This window comes from Hemitrygon akajei, chromosome 9 (assembly GCF_048418815.1).
Source record: "Hemitrygon akajei chromosome 9, sHemAka1.3, whole genome shotgun sequence".
Taxonomy (NCBI): Eukaryota; Metazoa; Chordata; class Chondrichthyes; order Myliobatiformes; family Dasyatidae; genus Hemitrygon; species Hemitrygon akajei.
Genome location: NC_133132.1, coordinates 147,333,000 through 147,356,535, shown reverse-complemented (window position 1 = coordinate 147,356,535; position 23,536 = coordinate 147,333,000). Strand labels below are relative to the sequence as shown.

Here is a 23,536-nt window from a genome sequence, read left to right as displayed (position 1 = left end):
AGGACCTGAGTTATAAGGAAAGACTGAATAGTTTAGGACTTTATTCCTTGTAACGTTTGTAACGATTGAGAGGAGATTTGATAGATGTATACAAAATTATGAGGGGTATAGATGGAGTAAGTGCAAGCAGATTTTTTCCACTGAAGTTGGGTGGGGCTACAACCAGAAATCGTGGGTTACGGGTGAAAGGTGAAAAGGTTAAGGGGATCATGAGGGAAACTTCTTCACTCAGAGGGTTGTGAGAGTGTGATACAGGCTGCCAGCACATGCTCGATTTCAATGTTTAAGAGAAGTTTGGATAGGTACATGTATGGTTGGGGTGTGGAGGGCTGTGATCCCAGTACAGGTTGATAGGAGTAGACAGTTTAAATGGTTTGGCATGGACTAGATGGGCTGAAGGGCCAGTTTCTGTGCTTACTTTTCTGTGATTCTATGACTTTAATGATCCCTCCTGTGAAGCCAGCTGCTTGGTGTTACTCATGAAATAATCATTGAGGTGTTACGAACAGCAGCAAATACCCTGAAATACGCAAGGAAACGTTTGCCATCAATAATTATAAATCATCTAGTTCAAATCCAGACTGAAAATTCAAACAATCTCTGATGGAGTAGTCTGCATTTAAAAACCAAACAAAATATATTACTAGTGGCCAAATATCAAAGATACAGTTTCAGATATAGTATTTGCTGATGTAAAATTTATATTGTACAATTTCAAATTTTCTGGAGTTCATTTTTAATTCAAATATTCATGTATTGTACGCTCTTGCATATGGTTCTACAGTTTAATTAAGAATGGGTAGGTGACAAATGTAATTCAACTTTGCACCTTTGTTATGGTTCTAAAACTGATTAGTTTTATTGAAGCAGAATTCATCTTATCAATAATTGTTAAGCCGACACATTTCAGACCATGAAGCCCTGTAAGCATGTTATGTTCTGATTATTTATTCCTACAGCCGAAACAATGTTCCAAGAAAACAGCATAAGCTCAGTTAACCTTTGTTAACTTTCAAAAGCCATTTTTAGTTCTAATGTGCTCTGCGCATCTGGAAGTTGCTATTAATGTACCATAACGGAATATATTAATTATTGTAAAATCCTATGCATTAATGAACCTTTATTTCAATTTTTAATAGCTGTGCAGAATCCTATGATTCCAGGTACTCCCCTGGCCTTGGTGAAATCCTACTTTCTAAGTTTCCCTTTCTTTGAAATATGTTGTTAAGAAACACAGTTTACAATTATTTTCCTCTTTGGTCTTGCAGCTGACATTTTAGATCTATTACTCTTTCTGTGTTCCTAAAAAAAATCTCTAATTTAGTTTCTGAAGCACATTATCTTTTCCCAAAGCTGGAGGCACTGGCTAATTAATGGTGAAGTTCAAATTGTCCCCAAATCAATGTTCATAAATTAAGAACACTTCTTTTTGAATATCTAGAACATGAATATCATTAAAAGAAGTGGTCTCATAGTTTATTATATAGGTGTTTAAGTTGGCTGCTAGATTTTCAAGATCACAACAGGAACCACACTTCAAAACTATTTAATTTTCTGTAAAGTGGCTTGGAACATCACATCTGTGAAAAAATAAAGATTATATAAATGAAACTCTACCTTTCCTTCCAAAAAAAGTGGCAAAAGTGGTACAATTAACTGACAAGAAGGCAGGACTGGTTCCAATGGACTAAACTGAAGAAGAATGTTGTCAGATTGTAATCAAATCTAAAGGAACCAAAGCCAATATAAACATTATTACTGCAAGAGATGGCACCAGTACTATGATCGTAAATGATGGCAGCAATATTAAAAGCAACAGTTCGTCAAAAAACTCAGTAACAGCACCAACATACCAATATGAAAACTGCACCAGAAAGAAAGAAATGTTGCAGCAACAATCAAGACATATGACCAAGATGAAAGCCACAATAAACAGCAGGGAGAGAGAGAAGGGAAGTTTAAAATAATGGACAAAAGACCAGATGGATCAAGACTCCAATAGGTGGAGGAAGTAGGTCATCATCATCATAGCTTGTCACACCAGACAGCCAGCCACTCTAGTGTTGTTTGGTTGATGTTGAGCAGGTAAATCAGGTGAGAGTTGGCAGTTGCGCAGAACGTGTTCAATGTTGTGCTCCCTTTTGCCACACTCACAGGATTGGCTGGTCTGTAAAACCCACTTCACCATATTGTCTCCCACGGTACAAACTCCCGCTCTCGCTCTGTTGAGAGTGCACCACTTCCGTCTGTCAAGCAGTGCCCCGTCTGGCAACGTTTCTGTGGGGTCTTGCTCTGTATTGTTTGGTGGGGTTCTGGCTTCTGTTTGTTACCAGAGGTCAATCCTGTATGTTTGAGGGGATGTTCCATGCGGTAGTTCCTCCACTGTAGCAAAACTTTTCCTCGATTATAGGCGGTTGGAATCTGGCACATGATGATGTAGTGGGTGCTGTGGATCCGAGTTCTGCTTACCTCTTTCAATTTTTGTTGTAGTGTGTCTTCAGATCTCTGGGGGAGCAATGCCTACAAGTCTGTAAATGATGTTAGTGGGGCACAGTGTACCCGTGATTATTCAGCAGGCTTCGTTAAGCAACGGGTCTATTTTCTTCGCATGGGCTGATCTGCCCCACACAGGTGTACAGTATTCTGCAGGTGCATAGCAGAGCGCTAGGGCAGTTGTTCTAAGTGTGTGAGCATTAGCTCCCCATTTTCTGTCTGCTAACTTTTTAAGAGAGAATTGTGAGAGCCAACTTTCCGTCGGAGTTTTTGGACGTGGGTGGCAAATGAGAGCATCCTATCCAGTGTCACCCGCAGGTAAACTGGAGTCGGATGGTGTTCGAGCTCCTTTCCACACCAGAAGATCTTGAGTTTCCGAGCTGCTTCTTGATTCCTCAGGTGAAATGCACACACTTGAGTTTTTGATGGATTTGGGTTCAGAGACCATTTTTCATAATACTGTTTCGCTGCTTCGAGGACTGCTGTAAGTTGTACTTCAACTTCTTGGAAGGAGTTAGCTTGTGTTGCTATGTATAGGTCGTCTACATAGATAAACCTGCGTGTGTTAGGAAAGGTTGGTTGGTCGTTTGTGTAAGCATTAAATAGAAGAGGTGCCAGGACTGATCCCTGTGGTAGTCCGTTCTTTTGTGGACGCCACCTACTCTTAATTCCATTCATTTCTACATAAAATCTGCAATTTTCTAGGAGGTTTCTTATTATTTTGACTGTGGTTTCGTTCTTTAACATTTTAGATAATTTCAGAAGAAGGCCTCTGTGATTCACAGGGTCGTATGCTGCTGTTAAAGTCAATGAATGCTGCCCCTGTAATTTGTCGCATTTCAAAGCCATCCTCAATATACTGGGTTAAGTTCAGGACTTGACCACAGCAAGAGTGGCCTGGCCTGAACCCGGCTTGGTCTGGAGTTAGAAGATCTTCGACTAAGGGGAATATTCTTTTCAGTATGAGTCTCTCGTAGAGTTTATAGAGGGTGCAGAGCAAGGAAATCGGTCTGTAATTTTTTGGAATGTTGGGGTCTTTATTGGGTTTTAGGAGAGCAGCAACTTTGGCACTTCTCTACTTTTTAGGTATTTTTAATGATCTTAGGCAACAGTTAAAAAGGGACAGAAGCCAGTGGAGTGCTTTAGGTCCAAGGTGTTTAAGGAATTCATTAAGAATCCCATCTATGCCAGCAGCCTTGTTGGATTTTAGCTGTGATTGTAGGTCATTGTCATTAAGAATTTAAATGATGCCTTAGAAAAAGAGGAAATTCAAAAATTGTATGTGTTTGGTAACTGAAACTACCATTTATGGGACAAAATCTCGCGTGTTTGTCATTGAGGGAGAATAATAATTTCATATTCACAAGACTTCAAAGGAAGGCAGGATTGTTGCATGAGACAGTTAATTATCTGGGACAGAAATCTCATTGAAAAATTCTTACAGCTGAACAGGCTAATGCAATGGAGGTTTCCTCCTAGATGATGAATCTAAGAACAGGGAGAACAGTTCCAAAATAAGGGCTGGACTGTTTAAGTCTATGATAAGGATAAATTTCTTCAGAAAATGCAGAACCTTCTAAATTCTCAAATGCTGGAAGCTCAATTGTTGAGTTAATTCTTTACAAAATTTGTTAGATTTCTCAATATTAAGGAATCAAGGAATAAGGGAATCATCTCTGCCTGCTCCTGCCCCACTGAACTCGTGTCCTCATATCTCAATTCCATTTCTTTCCCCCTTGGTTCAGTCCCTTCTCACCATGACACTTCTCAGGCTCTTCATAACCTTCAATTCCCTGGCCCTGACTGCCTCATTTTCACCATGAGCAGTTCACCTCAGTTCCTATACACTGCTATTTCCCACTAAGGCGGCCTCAAACCTCTGTTTCTTTCTTGACAAAATAACCAACCAATTCCTCTTCACCAACTCCCTCTTCTGTCTGGCACAACTGATCCTCACCCTCAACAATTTTTCCTTTGACTCCTCACTCTTTTTCCAGATTTAAGGGATAGCCATGGACACCCGCATGGGCCTCCAGCTATGCCTGTCTTTGTTGGCTATATAGCACAGTCCATGTTCCAAGCCTTCCCCGGTAATTCTCCCCCGCGACATTGATGATTGCGTTGGTGCTGCCTCACTCACCCTTGCTTGAACTCATCAATTTTGTCAACTTTGCCTCTAGCTTCCACACGGCCCTTAAATTCTCTTGGTCCATTTTTGACACCTCCCTCCCCTTTCTCAACCTCTCTGTCTCCATCTCTGGGGACAAACTGTCAACTGACATCTTTGATAAACATAGCGATTGCCATGGTTTTCTTGACCATACTGCTTCCCTATCTAATGTAAAAATGCTATTCCTTTTTCTCAGTTCCTTCACCTCTCCTGCATCTGTCCCAAGGGTATGGCTTTCCTTTCCAGGACACCAGAAGTGTGCTCCATCTTCAAAGAATGGGGTTTCCTTCCCTCTGCTCTTGATGCTGCCCTCAACCACATCTCCTCCATTAGCACTCACCCCATCTTCCTCCCGCCCTAACAGTGATAGAGTTCCTCTTGTCCTAACCTACCCCCGCCCCGTACTTATCCAAGGTGCTACACTGCCCACTCACCTCCACTCAGGGCCCCAACAGTCCTTCCAGGTGAGGCAGCACTTCAGTCGCAAATCTGCAGAGGGCATCTATTGTGTCCATCGCGCCCAATACAGCTTCCTCTATATTGGTAAGACCCGTCATAAACTGGGGACTGCTTCATCAAGCATCTCTACTTCATCGGCCAAAAGCAGAACTTCCCAGTGGCTAAACATTTTAATTCTGATTCCTATTCCTGTTCCAACATGTCAGACCCTGGCCTCCTCTTGTGCAAGACGAGGCCATGTTCCAGGTGGAGAAGCAACACCTTTTATTCTGTTTGGGTAGTTTCCAACCAGATGGCATAAATATCGATTTCTCCTTCCGGTAAAAAAAATTCCCTCCTCCCTCCCCTCTTCCTCTAATCCCCACTCTCACCTTTTACCTCTTCTCACCTGCCTATTATTTCCCCCTGGGTCACTCCTATGGTCTACTCTCCTATCGGATTCCTCTCTCTCCAGCCCTTTACCTTTTCCACCCACCTGGCTTCACCTATCACCTTCCAGCTAGCTTCCTTCCCCTCTCCCCACCTTTTTATTCTGGCATCTTTCCCCTTCTATAGGTGCAGCCCACCCTATTGAGTTGCTCCAGCAATTTGTGTGTGTTGATAAGGAAATAGCAGAGGCCATTTGCAGAGAGGTTGATGAATGTTGGGAGCAGGTTTGAAGGGCATGGTCTGAATAAGCCTACTGTAGCTCCTATTTCTTATCTTTTTCCTTTGTGCATAAAGACACACTTCTCTGTATTGTGGCCTGAATATGTAAATAATCTGCTCTTTGATTGCAGAGGACTGGATCAGTAATCAATATTATTTCCAGATAGGAAATCTACAATGCAGCATTTGGTAATACATTTGTTGCTAATTGTTCTCCTGTACTGGCTAGTACAGATGACTATCTGTCAATTTTCCCCGGAGACCCACAACAACCTATTTATCAAAGAAGTTTCCTTTTCTAATCAATCACTGATGGCAGGTTCTGGTTTTCTTCAGTCTGTAATAACAAGGATGCACAGAGTTTAAATTGCTTCTCCAGGAGCCTTCAAAAGTGAGTGCAAAACAAACAAATGTGGCAAAAGTTCAATTCACCTCAGCAGTACAACAAGGAAGCTTTAATCAAGTCATCAGAAAGCAGTACTGCCTTTCTTAGAACATAGAACAGTACACCACAGTACAACCCCATGGACCACAGTGTTGTGCTGACCTTTTAACCTACTCCAAGATCAATCTAACTCTTTGCTCTCACATAGCCCTCCATTTTTCTTTCATCCATGTGCCTACTAAGAGTCTCTTAAATGCCCCTAATGTATCTGACTAACTGGTAGTACCTTCCATTCACTTCCCACTTTCTATGTAAAAAAAACCTACCTCTGACTTTCCCTCTATAGTCCAATCGCCTTGAAATTATGCCAACACCTTTTTCTCCAGAATGGCAATGACTAACATTATTATTGATCTTTGTGGAACTCAAACCCCCAGTTTGAATCACACACCTCCACTACTACTCTCGGTATTCTGTGCCAAGCCAATTTTGAATCTAGTCTATCAAGACATCACGGACCCAATGGAGTATTTCTCTCAGCAAGTGAAAAGCAGCCATCGGGAAATTGGATCAGGCTTACTGTCCTTGTCATGGGGCTAGACAACCCTCAGCTTGAGGTTCATGGGGGACAAAGAACCATTCCTAATATGGAGGCAGTCCACTCGATCTATGCCTCGTCATCTTATACTTTGTAATGGCACTGCAACATTGGTATGAGTGATTAAAGATCATGACTGAGTTAGGTAAAAGAGAACCTTTGGCATTTAATAAATCACTTAGCTTATTTGTACACAAGTTATGCAAGGTTTCAACCATTCGTCAAAAGTCTACAACTGATTCTGATCAATAACGCTAATAGTCAAGTCAACTTTTATTGTCATTTCGACCATAACTGCTGGTACAGTGCATAGTAAAAATGAGACAACGTTTTTCAGGACCATGGTGTTCCATGACACAGTACAAAAAACTAGACTGAACTACGTAATAAAAAAAAACAGAGAAAGCTACACTAGACTACAGACCTACACTGGACTGCATAAAGTGCACAAAAACAGTGCAGGCATTACAATAAATAATAAACAGCTTGGGGGAAGAAACTGTTAAATAGTGTGGTCGTGAGAGCCCAAATGCTTCGGAGCCTTTTCCCAGACGGCAGGAGGGAGAAGAGTTTGTATGAGGGGTGTTTGGCGTCCTTCATAGTGCTGTTTCCTTTACAGATGCAGCGTGTAGTGTAAATGTCCGTGATGGCGGGAAGAGAGACCTCGATGATCTTCTCAGCTGACCTCACTATCCGCTGCAGGGTTTTGTGATCCCAGATGATGCAATTTCTGAACCAGACAGTGATGCAGCTGCTCAGGAAGCTCTCAATACAACCCCTATAGAATGTGATGAGGATGGGGGGTGGGAGATGGACTTTCCTCAGCCTTTGCAAAAAGTAGAGATGCTGCTGGGCTTTCTTTGCTATGGAGCTGGTGTTGAGGGACCAGGTGAGATTCTCCATCAGGTGAACACCAAGAAATTTGGTGCTCTTTACAATCTCTACTGAGGAACCATTGATGTTCAGCGGGCAGTGGTTGCTCCGTGCCCTCCTGATGTCAACAACCATCTCTTTTGTTTTGTTCACATTGAGAGACAGGTTGCTGGCTCTGCACCAGTCTGTTAGCCGCTGCACCTCCCCTCTGTAAGCTGACTCGTCGTTCTTGCTGATGAGACACACCACGGTCGTGTCATCGGCGAACTTGATGATATGGTTCGAGCTGTGTGTTGCGGCACAGTCGTGGGTCAGCAGATTGAACAGCAGTGGACTGAGCACGCAACCCTGGGGAGCCCCCGTGCTCAGTGTGATGGTGTTGGAGATGCTGCTCCCGATCCGGACTGACTGAGTCTCCCAGTCAGGAAGTCTAGGATCCAGTTGCAGAGGGAGGTGTTCAGGCCCAATAGGCTCAGCTTTCCAATCAGTTTCTGAGGGATGATTGTGTTGAATGCTGAACTGAAGTCTATGAACAGCATCCGAACGCATGTGTCTTTTATGTCCAGGTGGGTTAGGGCCAGGTGGAGGGTGGTGGCAATGGCATCATCTGTTGAGCGCTTGGGACGGTACGCAAACTGCAGGGGGTCCAGTGAGGGGGGCAGCAGGCTCTTGATATGCCTCATGACGAGCCTCTCGAAACACTTCATGGTGATGGATGTGAGTGCAACGGGACGGTAGTCATTTAGGCAGGACACTGAAGACTTCTTCGGCACGGGGACGATGGTGGCGGCCTTGAAGCACGCTGCTCAGGGAGATGTTGAAGATGTCACTGAGAACATCTGCTAGCTGGTCTGCACATCCTCTGAGCACTCTACCAGGGATGTTGTCTGGTCCAGCAGCCTTCCGTGGGTTGACTCTGAACAGGGTTCTTCTCACGTCAGCCACAGAGAGACACAGCACCTGGTCATTCGTGGGAGGGGTGGACTTCCTCGCCGCCACGTCATTTTCCACCTCAAACCAGACGTAGAAGTTATTCAGTGCATTTGGGAGGGAGGCATCACCTGCACAGTCAGGTGATGTTGTCCTGTAATTGGTGATGTCCTGGATGCCCTTCCACATGCGCCGCATGTCGCTGCTGTCCTGGAAGTAACTGGGCATGTGCACGCTTTGCCCCTCTGATAGCACGGGACAGTTTCGGGACAATAGAAAGTCCAAAGAAGAAAAATTGAGGAAGCAGAGGTATTAACATTTTATTGAAGGCTATAATTTTCAAAAGTTAGTAGGCTTTTTTTGTTTCTGAAAGTAGAACAGATTAAATTATGTAATTTTATTTATATTTGTATTGTAGAACACTTTATATCTGTTAATAATGGCAATTCCTTATAGATCCTGTTGAAAATCTCCTGCTATCCGTCCTCAGCCATAATTCTTCAGTGAGTACCAGGGAATGAAGGGACTTCACTTTACTAGCCTCTGTAAGGGAGGGGAGGAGTCACATATTAGGAATGGTTCTTTGTCCCCCATGAACCTCAAGCTGAGGGTTGTCTAGCCCCATTTCAGGGACAGTAAGCCTGATCCAATTTCCCGATGGCTGCTCTTCACTTGCTGAGAGAAATAATCCATAGGGTCTATGATGTCTTGATAGACTAGATTCAAAATTGGCTTGGCACAGAATACAGAGAGTAGTGGTATATAAGATGTTCCAAGTTCAGAATAAATTTATTACCAAAGTACATATGTCACCATATACAACCCTGAGATTCATTTTCTTATGAGCATACTCAATAAATATATAAATTAATAACCATAACGGAATCAATTGAAGACCACCCAGCTTGGGTGTTCAGAGTGCAGAAGATAACAAACTGTGCAGACACAAAAATAAATAATAATAAATAAATAAGCAAAAAATATCAAGAATAGGATATGAGGAGTCATTGAAAATAAGTCTACAATTTGTGGGAACATTTCAATGATGGAGCAAGTGAAGTTACCCCATTGATTGAAGAGCCGGAAGGTTGAGGGGTAATAACTGTTCCTGGTGGTGTGAGTCCTGTGGCTCCTGTGCCTTCTTTCTGATGGCAGCAGTGAAGAGAAAGCCTATCCTGGGTGGATATCCTGGCTGTGATGCAGTCAGTCAATGTACTCTCCACTACACATCTATAGAAGTTTGTCAAAGTTTGAGAGGTCATACCAAATCTCCACAGACTCCTAAGGAAGTAGCAGCACTGCCATGCTTTCGTTGTAGTTGCACTTGCATGCTGGGTCCAGGACAGGTCCTCCAAAATAATAATAAGGTGGATGACATACTTGCCTTTAGTTAGTTAGGTGTTCGGTATAAAAGTTGGTAAGTCATGTTATAGTTGTACAAAGCATTGATTAAGCCATATTTCAAGTGCTGTGCCCAGGTCTTCACGGCATTAGAGGAAAGATGACTTTGGAGAGGATGCAGAAGGGGTTCAACCAGGATGTTGCCTTGATTAAAGAATATTAGCTATGTGTTTGGACAAACTTTCTTTCTGTTTGGACAAACTTGTTTTCTTTCTGGAGCATCAGAATCTGATGGATGACTTGATAGAAGCACATAATATTATGAGAGTCTGTCATAAGGTGAGCATTGGGAACAGACCCAAATGCAAGACACAGACACTGAAGTACTAGGGAGAGGACTAGGTGTATCAAGAAAGCAAGGGAAGTGGGGAAGAAACAACACTGGACAAGACACAGGCCCTGGACAAGACTAGGAGACAGGGCATGGACTAGGACTAGAGCAGGAAGGTGGGACCTGAACTAGGAACTAGGAACCTGGACAAGGACTCTGAGCCAGAGACTGGACAGGGACTCGGAACCTGGGTCTTGACCTGAGCTCGGACTCCAGATCCAGGCAAGGACTGGACGTAGCAAGGCAACAGGACTGGATGTGGGCAGGACACAGGACTCCAGGGCTGGACGAGGACATGAAGCTCAGACTTGGTCTTGATCGAGGGAGAGCAGGAATGAAGAGCTGAGGTCGAGGGAGAGAAGGAACGCAGGGCCTAGGTTGAGGGAGAGCAAAGCAGAAGCGGGGAGAGGCGTAGCTGGACACGGACACTAGCCCTGGACAAGACCAGGACTCAGGGCCTAGGCTACAACTTGGACACAGACTGGAACCTCCTCGGAGTGTTGGACTTGAGCACAGAACACAGAGCCGGGACCCCTCCTTGGGAACAGGATGTAGGGCCAGGTCTTTACACAGAGTCAGGACCCCCCCCCCCCCCTTGGGAACAGGGCATAGGGCCAGGACTCAGACAAGGACACTAAACACAGGGACACAAAGAGACAGTTCCAAGCTCAACGATAGATAGTTCCTTCTGTTGGCGTGGCAAGGCTCCGCAGGCGTGGGTAGCCAGCAGGGCTACAGGCCAGGCTTCAGAGGGAAGGAAGGGAACAGTCCAGCCTCAGGGTAACAGCAAGAACAGCCTGACTTACCCCACAGAGGCAAGGACAGGATACCAATGAGACAAACCAGCAACCACACACAAACTCAGGGCCACTTATATTCCAGCCTCAATATGAGAAACAGGTGCCTGTGATTAAGTCCAACTGAAACAATGGACAGTCAGAAGACCCGGAGTCTGGAACCGGACTATGAACCAGAGCGCGGATTTCATGGACCGGACCATGACAGAGGCATAGATGGGGTAGATAGTCAGAGTCTTTATCCCAGCATAGAAATAACAGAGACCAGAGGGCATTGATTTAAGGTGAGAGGGGAAAACTTTAGAGCAGATTTATGAGGCTAGATTTGATTTTTTTTTAAAACACAGAGAGTGTCAGGTACTTGGCACAAGCTGCCAGGAGAAATAGTGGAAACAGATGCAACAGCAACATTTAAGAGGCATTTAGACAGGCAAATGAACAGGCAGAAAGTACAGGAATATTGACAATGGATTGGCATCATGATCCATATAGACCAGGGTTCCCAAACTGGGGTTCACAGATGCCTCGGTTATTGGTAAGAGTCCGTGGCATAAAAAAGGTTCAGAACTCATGGTAAAGACATTGTGGACCGCAGGGCCCGTTCCTGTGTTGTATTGTCCGATGCCCTCCCTGAAACCTCTGCAGGCATTCCACCACATTCATTTCTCTCACTCTCTAAAGGTTATCGTGTGATGTACCCTCGGCACACTTCACCTGCCAACACTCTGCTTCCCTCCTTCCATCCCTTCCTGCCTTCTAAGCCAATAAAAAGGGAAAAATGGTAAGTGTGTAAGTTGACACTCAGTCCTGATGGCAGGAACAGAGGCCTAATATTACAGAATCCACAATTTCTGCTGGCACTTAGTTGGTACGCATTCTAATCAGTTTATAATATACCGATTCATACCATTGTATTTGGATAAGAATTTGCAATAATGTCTAACATTATTGCTTGGCAGTTTTTATGAGGAATCCGAAAACTGTTTTAGATCGCAAAATGATGGAGTATGCCACAGAAACAGACATCAAACTTATAATTGTTCTAGTAATTCTTCACGAGGTATATGTACTAATTCTTACTTGCTTGGCAGTTCTCAAACACTTCAATATTTCTCCTTTTGTCAAATAATTTCAATTCCTTTCTGAATAAATTTATGCATTCATTCACAATGAAACAAGGCAGAGGATTCCAAATGCAAGCCACGCTCTGTGCCAACTTAATAACACTTGCTGCATGAACAGATTCAGGGCCACAGATTACTATCAGTAAAATCAGTAAAATACATCAGTAAAATGTTCATTGAAACAAATGGAATGTGACCTTTGGTGAGGAGCACCACAGCAGCTGGCTTCACTGCTGTCTGAAAATAACCTGATCATTTTGAGCCATCTCATCGGTTTCTGGAAATGCATGAGAAAAACACTCCAGGGTGTTTAGTTAAGATAGATAACCTTCTTAGGCAGTACCTTGGGATCAAGGATGACATGTTCCACTCGGGTTTTGTGGGTTCCGAGGTGGTCAATGTGGCCCATATGACCAGGAGGTTGATGGAGCAGGTGTGTTTGGACCGTTAGCAGCTTTAAACACTCCCGACGCATAGACTCAGAGTTCACAACAGCATCACCTACACACATGCCCATGTATGCACGAGCATTACAATACACACAGAAGAGCATGAATTTTATACATTTTAGAATGCACCAAAGTTCCTTCCAATTCTTTAAAAATATCTGTGTGAACCAATCATTGCTCTGAGCAGGAGAATTTTACTCAGCCTGAAATCTACACGGCACTGTAAATTTTTTTTGCAATATGTATACTATGAATAAATAAAATGAAATTTGAAAAATTACATACTTTTGATTTAATTGGGGTATAATGAAATACACTACAACAAAGAAAGTTGTTCCTGTTTGGTAAACACCTTTAGCTGTGCAATTCTAGCTGCACGGCAACAAAGGCGATGTGCGTGGAGACATCTCAGTCACTGCGCGGCTTGGAGAGAACGGTGGTTTGCACTAACAGCTCCATCTCAGAAACAGCTCCGCTCTTACGATTGGCCTTTGAAAGAATTGCCAGTGGATTTTTACTGTAAAAGTGATAAATTTAAGTTGCCTTGCACATGCTGAGAAAATGATCAGATCTAAATACTCCGAAGTTATTTATTACAATGTTCAATACGGTTTTCATGACCCTGGGGCTACGGGGAAGGAGATTTGTTGTACAAATCTTCAGTCAGCTCTACATTTCAGTGTGTAAAAAAAAACACAAAAGAATGAAAGCAAAGTTGCTTTAAGCTATGCCCATGAAAATTGTTTCTTATTTTGTACATAAAGGCATCACTATCTTACATAACTTCTCAAATCTTGGCATTGTACTAGGAGAAGTTATAATTCACTGTCACTTTTTAACCATATGTGGGAAATCAGGGATACTTCCAGTGTCCCTGACGACTATGTGTGCAGGAAGTGTGTCCAACTGCAGCTTCTGGCAGACCGCATTGAGCGTCTGGAGCTGTGATTGGATTCATACTGGAGCATCCGCGATGCTGCGAAAGTCGGGAATAGCACGTTCAGTGAGTTGGCCACACCGCAGGTAAAGGCTACACAGGCAGAAAGGGAAGGGGTGGCCACTAGACAGCGTAGCAGTAGGCAGGTAGTGCAGGAGTCCCCTGAGGTCATCTCCCTCCTAAACAGATATACTGTTTTGGATACTGTTGGGGGAGATGTCTCATCAGGGGAAGGCAGCAGCAGCCGAGTTCATTGCAACATGGGTGGCTCTGCGGCACAGGAGGGAAGGAAAAGGAGTGGGAGAGCTATAGTGATAGGGGATTCGATTGTAAGGGGAATAGATAGGCGTTTCTGCGGCCGCAAACGAGACTCCAGGATGGTATGTTGCCTCCCTGGTGCAAGGGTCAAGGATGTCTCTGAGAGGCTGCAGGACATTCTGGAATGGGAGGGTGAACAGCCAGTGGTCGTGGTGCACATAGGTACCAACGATATAGGTAAAACACGGGATGAGGTCCTACAAGGTGAATTTAGGGAGTAAGGAGATAAACTAAAAAGTAGGACCACAAAGGTAATAATCTCTGGATTACTACCAGTGCCACGTGCTAGTCAGAGTAGAAATAGGAGGATATTTCAGATAAATACGTGGCTTGAAAAATGGTGCAAGGGGAAGGGATTCAAATTTCTGGGGCATTGGAACCAGTTCTGGGGGAGGTGGGATCGGTATAAACAGGACAGTCTGCAACTGGGCTGGACTGGAACCAATGTCCTAGGGGGAGCATTTGCTACTGCTGTTCAGGAGGCTTTAAACTAATGATTCTATAGATCTATAGTTCTACAGATTCAGGAACAGTTCCTGCTGATTGGAGGGTGGCTAATGTTGTCCCACTTTTCAAGAAAGGAGGGAGAGAGAAAACAGGGAATTATAGACTGGTTTGCCTGACGTCAGTGGTGGGAAAGATGATGGAGTCAATTATAGAAGAGGAAATTACGACATATTTGGATAGCAGTAGAAGGATCAGTCCGAGTCAGCATGGATTTATGAAGGGAAAATCATGCTTGACTAATCTTCTGGAGTTTTTTGAGGATGTAACTATGAAAATGGACAAGGGAGAGCCAGTGGATGTAGTGTAACTGGACTTCCAGAAAGCCTTTGATAAAGTCCCACATAGGAGATTAGTGGGCAAAATTAGGGCACATGGTATTGGGGGCAGAGTACTGACATGGATTGAAAATTGGCTGGCTGAGAGGAAACAAGGAGTAGCAATTAATGGGTCCCTTTCGGAATGGCAGGCTGTGACCAGTGGGGTACCGCAAGGTTCGGTGCTGGGACCGCAGCTGTTTACAATATACATTAATGATTTAGATGAAGAGATTATAAGTAACATTAGCAAATTTGCTGATGACACAAAGCTGGGTGGCAGTGTGAAATGTCAGGAGGATGTTATGAGAATGCAGGGTGACTTGGACAGGTTGGGTGAGTGGGCAAATATATGGTAGATGCAGTTTAATGTGGATAAATGTGAGGTTATCCACTTTGGTGGCAAGAACAGGAAGGCAGATTACTTTCTAAATGGAGTCAAGTTAGGAAAAGGGGAAGTACAACGAGATCTAGGTGTTCTTGTACATCAGTCAATGAAAGCAAGCATGCAGGTACAGCAGGCAATGAAGAAAGCTAATGGCATGCTGGCTTTTATAACAAGAGGAATTGAGTATAGGAGTAAAGAGGTCCTTCTGCAGCTGTACAGGGCCCTGGTGAGACCCCACCTGGAGTATTGTGTGCAGTTTTGGTCTCCAAATTTGAGGAAGGACATTCTTGCTATTGAGGGAGTGCAGCGTAGGTTCACAAGGTTAATTCCCGGAATGGCGGGACTGTCATATGTTGAAAGATTGGAGCGACTGGGCTTGTAAACACTGGAATTTAGAAGGATGAGAGGGGATCTGATTGAAACATATAAGATTATTAAGGGATTGGACACACTGGAGGCAGGAAGCATGTTCCCGCTGATGGGTGAGTCCAGAACTAGAGGCCACAGTTTAAGAATAAGGGGTAGGCCATTTAGAACAGAGATGCGGAAAAACTTTTTCACCCAGAGTGGTGGATATGTGGAATGCTCTGCCCCAGAAGGCAGTGGAGGCCAAGTCTCTGGATGCATTCAAGAGCGAGTTAGATAGAGCTCTTATAGATAGCGGGGTCAAGGGATATGGGGAGAGGGCAGGAACGGGGTACTGATTGTGTATGATCAGCCATGATCACAGTGAATGGCGGTGCAGGCTAGAAGGGTCGAATGGCCTATTCCTGCACCTACTGTCTATTGTCTAATGTGGCAGGGGGATAGGAACAAGTGCAGAGAGACAGGGGGGTGTAAAATGAGGGTAGAAGCAAAAAGTAGTAAGGTGAAAAGTAAAAGTGGCAGGCAGGCAAATCCAGGGCAAAAAGCAAAAAGAGCCACTTTTCAACATAATTGTATAAGGGCTAAGAGTGTTGTAAAAACAAGTTGGGATCACAGAGACATGGCTCCAGGGTGACCAAGGATGGGAGCTCAACATCCAGGGATATTCAATATTCAGGAGGGATAGACAGGAAAGAAAAAGAGGTGGGGTAGCATTGCTGGTTAGAGAGGAGATTAACACAATAGAAAGGAAGGACATTAGCCTGAAGGATGTGGAATCGATATGGGTAGAGCTGCATAACACTAAAGGGCAGAAAACGCTGGTGGGAGTTGTGTACAGGTCACCTAACAGTAGTAGTGAGGTTGGGGACGGCATTAAACAGGAAATTAGAAATGCGTGCAATAAAGGAACAGTAGTTATAATGGGTGACTTCAATCTACATATAGATTGGGTGAACCAAATTGGTAAGGGTGCTGAGGAAGAGGATTTCTTAGAATGTATGCGGGATGGTTTTCTGAACCAACATGTCGAGGAACCAACTAGAGAGCAGGCCATTCTAGATTGGGTATTGAGCAATGAGGAAGGGTTAGTTAGCAATCTTGTCGTGCGAGGCCCCTTGGGTAAGAGTGACCATAATATGGTGGAATTCTTCATTAAGATGGAGAGTGACATAGTTAAATCAGAAACAAAGGTTCTGAACTTAAAGAAGGGTAAATTTGAAGCTATGAGACGTGAATTAGCTAAGATAGACTGGCAAATGATACTTAAAGGGTTGACGGTGGATATGCAATGGCAAGCATTTAAGGATCGCATGGATGAACTACAACAATTGTTCATCCCAGATTGGCAAAAGAATAAACCAGGGAAGGTAGTGCACCCATGGCTGACAAGGGAAATTAGGGATATTATCAAGTCCAAAGAAGAAACATATAAATTAGCAAAAAAAAAGCGGCACACCTGAGGACTGGGAGAAATTCAGAGACCAGCAGAGGAGGACAAAAGGCTTAATTAGGAAAGGGAAAAAAGATTATGAGAGAAAGCTGGCAGAGAACATAAAAACTGACTGTAAAAGCTTATATGGATACGTGAAAAGAAAAAGATTGGTCAAGACAAATGTAGGTCCTTTACAGTCAGAAACAGGTGAATTGATCATAGGGAACGAAGACATGGCAGACCAACTGAATAACTACTTTGGTTCTGTCTTCACTAAGGAGGACATAAATAATCTTCCGGAAATAGTAAGGGACCGAAGGTCTAGTGAGATGGAGGAACTGAGGGAAATACATGTTAGTAGGGAAGTGGTGTTAGGTAAATTGAAGGGATTAAAGGCAGCTAAATCCCCAGGGCCAGATGGTCTGCATCCCAGAGTGCTTCAGGAAGTAGCCCAAGAAATAGTGGATGCATTAGTGATAATTTTTCAAAACTCTGGATTAGTTCCTGAGGATTGGAGGGTGGCTAATGTAACCCCACTTTTTAAAAAAGGAGGGAGAGAAAAAATGGGGAATTATAGACCGGTTAGTCTGACATCGGTGGTGGGGAAAATGCTAGAGTCAGTTATCAAAGATGTGATAACAGCACATTTGGAAAGAGGTGAAATCATCGGACAAAGTCAGCATGGATTTGTGAAAGGAAAATCATGTCCGACGAATCCTATAGAATTTTTTGAAGATGTAACTAGTAGAGTGGATGGGGAGAGCCAATGGATGTGGTATATTGAGATTTTCAAAAGGCTTTTGACAAGGTCCTACACAGGAGATTAGTGTGCAAACTTAAAGCACACGGTATTGGGGGTATGGTATTGATGTGGATAGAGAATTGGTTGGCAGACAGGAAGCAAAGAGTGGGAGTAAACGGGACCTTTTCAGAATGGCAGGCAGTGACTAGTGGGATACTGCAAGGCTCAATGCAGGGATCCCAGTTGCTTACAATATATATTAATGATTTAGACGAGGGAATTAAATGCAGCATCTCCAAGTTTGCGGATGACACGAAGCTGGGCGGTGGTGTTAGCTGTGAGGAGGATGCTAAGAGGATGCAGGGTGACTTGGATAGGTTAGGTGAGTGGGCAAATTCATGGCAGATACAATTTAATGTGGATAAATGTGAGGTTATCCACTTTGATTGCAAGAACAGGAAAACATTATTATCTGAACGGTGGCCGATTAGGAAAAGGGGAGATGCAACAAGACCTGGGTGTCATTGTACACCAGTCATTGAAGGTGGGCATGCAGGTACAGCAGGCAGTGAAAAAGGCAAATGGTATGTTGGCATTTATAGCAAAAGAATTTGAGTACAGGAGCAGGGAGGTTCTACTGCAGTTGTACAAGGCCTTGGTGAGACCTCACCTAGAATATTGTGTGCAGTTTTGGTCCCCTAATCTGAGGAAAGACATTCTTGCCATAGAGGGAGTACAGAGAAGTTTCACCAGATTGATTCCTGGGATGGCAGGACTTTCATATGAAGAAAGACTGGATCGACTAGGCTTATACCCACTGGAATTTAGAAGATTGAGGGGGGATCTTATTGAAACGTATAAAATTCTAAAGGGATTGGACAGGCTAGATGCAGGAAGATTGTTTCTGATGTTGGGGAAGTCCAGAACGAGGGGTCACAGTTTAAGGATAAAGGGGAAGACTTTTAGGATCGAGATGAGGAAAAACTTCTTCACACAGGGAGCGGTGAATCTCTGGAATTCTCTGCCACAGGAAACAGTTGAGGCCAGTTCATTGGCTATATTTAAGAGGAAGTTAGATATGGCCCTTGTGGCTAAAGGGATCGGGGGTATGGAGAGAAAGCTGGTACAGGGTTCTGAGTTGGATGATCAGCCATGATCATACTGAATGGCGGTGCAGGCTCAAAGGGCCAAATGGCCTACTCCTGCACCTATTTTCTATGTTTCTATAACCATATAACAATTACCGCATGGAAACAGGCCATCTCGGCCCTTCTAGTCCATGCTGAACGCTTACTCTCACCTAGTCCCACCTAGCTGCACTCCACCCATAACCCTCCATTCCTTTCCTGTCCATATACCTGTCCAATTTTTTTTTTAATGACAAAATCAAACCTGCCTCTACCACTTCTACTGGAAGCTCATTCCACACAGCTACCACTCTCTGAGTAAAAAAGTTCCCCCTCGTGTTACCCCTAAACTTTTGCCCCTTAACTCTCAACTCATGTCTTCTTGTTTGAATCTCCCCTACTCTCAATGGAAAAATCCTATCCACGTCAACTCTATCTATCCCCCTCATAATTTTAAATACCACTATCAAGTCCCCCCTCAACCTCCTACGATTCAAAGAATAAAGACCTAACTTGTTCAACCTTTCTCTGTAACTTAGGTGCTGAAACCCAGGTAACATTCTAGTAAATCTCCTCTGTACTCTCTCTATTTTGTTGACATCTTTCCTATAATTCGGTGAACAGAACTGTACAGAATACTCCAAATTTGGCCTCACCAATGCCTTGTAAAATTTTAACATTACATCCCAACTCCTATACACAATGCTCTGATTTATAAAGGCCAGCATACCAAAAGCTTTCTTCACCACCTTATCAACATGAGATTCCACCTTCAGGGAACTATGCACCATTATTCCTAGATCACTCTGTTCTACTGCATTCCTCAATGCCCTACCATTTACTATGTATGTCCTATTTGGATTATTCCTACCAAAATGTAGCACCTCACACTTATCAGCATTAAACTCCATCTGCCATCTCTCAGCCCACTCTTCTAACTGGCCTAAATCTCTCTGCAAGCTTTGAAAACCTACTTCATTACCCACAATGCCACCTATCTTAGTATCATCTGCATACTTACTAATCCAATTTACCACCCCATCATCCAGATCATTAATGTATATGACAAACAACATTGGACCCACTACAGATCCCTGAGGCACACCACTGGTCACTGGCCTCCAACCTGACAAATACTTATCCACCACTACTCTCTGGCATCTCCCATCCAGCCTCTGTTGAATCCATTTCACTACTTCAATATTAATACCTAACGATTGAACCTTCCTAACTAACCTTCCGTGTGGAACCTTGTCAAAGGCCTTACTGAAGTCCATATAGACAACATCCACTGCTTTACCCTCGTCAACATTCCTAGTAATCTCTTTAAAAAATTCAATTAGATTTGTCAAACATGACCTTCCACGCACAAATCCATGTTGACTGCTCCTAATCAGACCCTGTCTATCCAGATAATTAGATAATTATCTAATTTTTGGCTTCTGTTGGGACAGACTCGATAGGCCAAATAAGCTAACCATTCCTATGTCCTTTGGTTTTCTGTCTGGTATCCACAATTGATTGTATTATCCAATCCGTCTGCACGAAGAGCAGAAGGCCTCTATTACACTCCATTAAACACCGTCATTATGTATCGGTCCTTACATTAGAAATATCGTAATATATTCCTTCTGAGTTTGTAAACATAATAATGTGATTTTCAAATTAAAATTGTTGCTAAAGTACAAAATTTTTAAAATTTTGTTTGGGTAAACTGTTTAATTGTGTGTTTTCCAATCATATTTTCTCCCTTCTTCAATTGTGCCAAAAGTAACAGGCACATTCATGAATGCTAGTTTTTAAATTCTGCCTCTATTAAACAATCACATGATTACATTTAACTTTGGAGGTATTATTGAAAAGTGAAAATTTGGATTATAGTTCATTAAACCCTAATTTATAATCTATTGACTGAGAAGTAAAGGTCAGCATAAAATGCAAATTAACTTTTCTTCGTTTAAAGATAAACAGACACTTTCAAATGAGTCAAATTAAATTATCGTAAGATAGAAACGAATATGATCAACTGAAGTTAGATAGTTTAATTAAAACAGCATTAATTCTGTTTTAAGGACACCATTGACAATAATCTACCAAAAACCAATTCAAATAAGCTGTTGTGCATCAGCAATATTATACAAGTCTCTAGTTGTATCAGAATATCGGAGACCTTAGAAGATGAAGACTATACTGAAGATGAAGAATTTAACAGATGTTACTCTTAATTCAACTGAACTAGGACCAATCCCTTCCCCTGTATGACCGATCAAACTATTATTTGAACAAAGATGATGAATGATCTAACAGTTGAACAGATACAGAGTTAATAACAAAGTAAATTCTTCAGTTCAAATCAATGGTTTAAATTTAGTGAAATACTAACAGTAACTTTCTGATTATATGTGGGATCTGAGAATGATTAGTCTACTATTTTATAGCCATTGCAGCAATAGCATGGTCCTTCAATGATAAATTTGGAACCAAAAGGAGTAAATAACTGAGGTATTTCTGAGAATATTACACGTCAGCTTATTTAACACTGCACACCTCACCCCATCATTTCATTCATTAAAGCTGATTTAAAGCAGGAGTTCCCAACCTTTTATTATGCCATAGACCAAAACCATTTAGCAAAGGGTCCGTGGACCCCAGGTTGAGAATCCCTGCTTTAAGGCACGTCAATTTAATAGGACATAAGTTTAAAAACCAGATACTAGAGAAAGCGCAATAAGAGCAAGTTCATTAGCATCTATTAATCCTTAACTGTGAGCATTCAAATAGGATTGTAAGCTCAGTCAATCTGTCATAAAAAAAGACAAAAATGTAGATAATTAGCATGCCAGGGAGCAGCCTGTGGTTAGAGGAACTGTTAATGTTACAGGTCAATAATCCATTTTCAAATCAGATGGAAAGTTCTGATGAAAGCCTTCAGCCTGAAACTCGGCTTCTCTCCTCACAGATGTTGTCTGTAAAATTCCTGATCTTTTTCCCATGTCAGAGGTGTCTACAACCACAGAAGACATATTCACATTGAAGAGTGAGTTTAAACTAGGGTGGGACATACACCATGAATGGTAGAGACTAAGGGGTAGACAGACAGAGGGGACATGGTGTACAAGTCCAAATATCCCTGACAATAGCAACACAGCTAGATCGAGTGGTGAGGGAGCTACATGAGTCGCTTGCATTCTTTAGAATAAAGTAAAAGGAGGTCTTGGTATATCTTTATTTGTAAAGCCGCACCCTTTAACTGGTGGAACACTTGAATTGTCAAGCATACTGGGCCACAAAACTTCTGCTAGTAACTGGGATTAGTATGGATAGGTTCTTGGCAGACTCTATGGACATATTGGACCAAAGGGCCTGCTTTTCTTCTATATTACTCTACAATTACCTTTACTACTTTCTACCTCGATGGACAACTAGCTAATTCTTAGTACGTGTGCAACCTCTTGCTTCAGCTAGCCGCTTAATATAGGGAATGATAGCCTCCCGGCCTGGCCAAACTTAAGAAATCTTGTTTGGATGGAAGCTGTGCGATATGGCTCCTGTTAAAAATCTGTACCATGAAATAACAAACAGTACACAATATGTGATTAAACGATTGAGCATTATAATTCTTAATTTGACTATAGGGTTAGTAAAGAAAACAAAAAAAGAAAAAGGGCCCATTCTCATGAAACAGTCTAATGCACGATGTCGGAGCTCACGGACAAGGCCGTTCGTCCACCATCGACTTCCTCCGATCATCGCTGACCTTCGGACCCTTGCTCCAAGTCCACTCCGTCCGACGGTCTATCAACTCTCTCTACTCGTTTCTTCTCTCCCCAGCAAAAGACCGCAAATTCCCAGCTCCCAGACACACAAGAAAGAACAACATCCCGCTCATTGGCTAACATGCCCCGTTATCTCTAGTCATAACCCAAACATTGCTGCTACAGAGAAACCATTACCTCAGCAGTGGAACATTACAGAGAAGCCATTACATTAACATGAAACCTTTCAGCATGTACGCATGAATATATGACACTTACCTATAGCTGGAACTCCAACATTCCAGTAAGGACATTCCAAGTTTCCTTCTTGTGACCGGCCAAAGATAGCGGAGTAAATGGCTATCACCATACTCCGTTTACAGTTCAGGCGTAGTTTGTCATCCTCACAAGCCACTTTACTCTTATATTCATCTGTAATTAGAGAAATTGACATTTTCTACCAACCAAATCAGTTTGCTGGTTCATCTGTTTTCTGGAAACAAATTATTTATATGGTTACACGAGTGAATCTGCAGATGCTGGAAAACGTATATCCAATGTATAATCCTCCGTAACTTCCGCCACCTCCTACAGGATCCCACCACCAGCCACATCTTCCCCTCCACCCCCACTCTCGGCTTTCCACAGGGATCACTCCCTACGCGACTCCATTATCCATTCATCCCCCCATCCCCATCCCTCCCCACCGACCTCCCTCCAGGCACTCATCCCTGCAAACGGAAGAAGTGCTACACCTGCCCCCACACTTCTTCCCTCACCACCATCCCAGGCCCCAGACAGTCCTTTCAGGTGAGGCACCACTTCACCTGCGAGTCAACTGGGGTGATATACTGTATCCGGTGCTCCCGATGTGGCCATTTATACATTGGGGAGACCCGCCGCAGACTGGGAGACCGTTTTGCCGAACACCGAACACCACCCTGTGGCCACACACTTCAATTCCACAGACCACAGACCACTCCCACTCCGAC

The 23,536-nt window shown here is 43.1% G+C and overlaps 1 protein-coding gene across 3 annotated transcripts in view; it reads right to left on the bottom strand.

The window, feature by feature from the left end:
* The window catches only part of LOC140733639 (protein eva-1 homolog A-like), a 300,828-nt gene that overhangs the window by 154,745 nt on the left and 122,547 nt on the right, over window positions 1-23,536 (bottom strand). For all 3 annotated transcript variants that reach the window (XM_073057244.1, XM_073057246.1, XM_073057245.1), the window contains one exon: window positions 22,824-22,976. In XM_073057244.1, coding sequence (XP_072913345.1) covers window positions 22,824-22,976 — 153 coding nt within the window. The remainder of the gene's footprint in view (window positions 1-22,823; window positions 22,977-23,536) is intronic.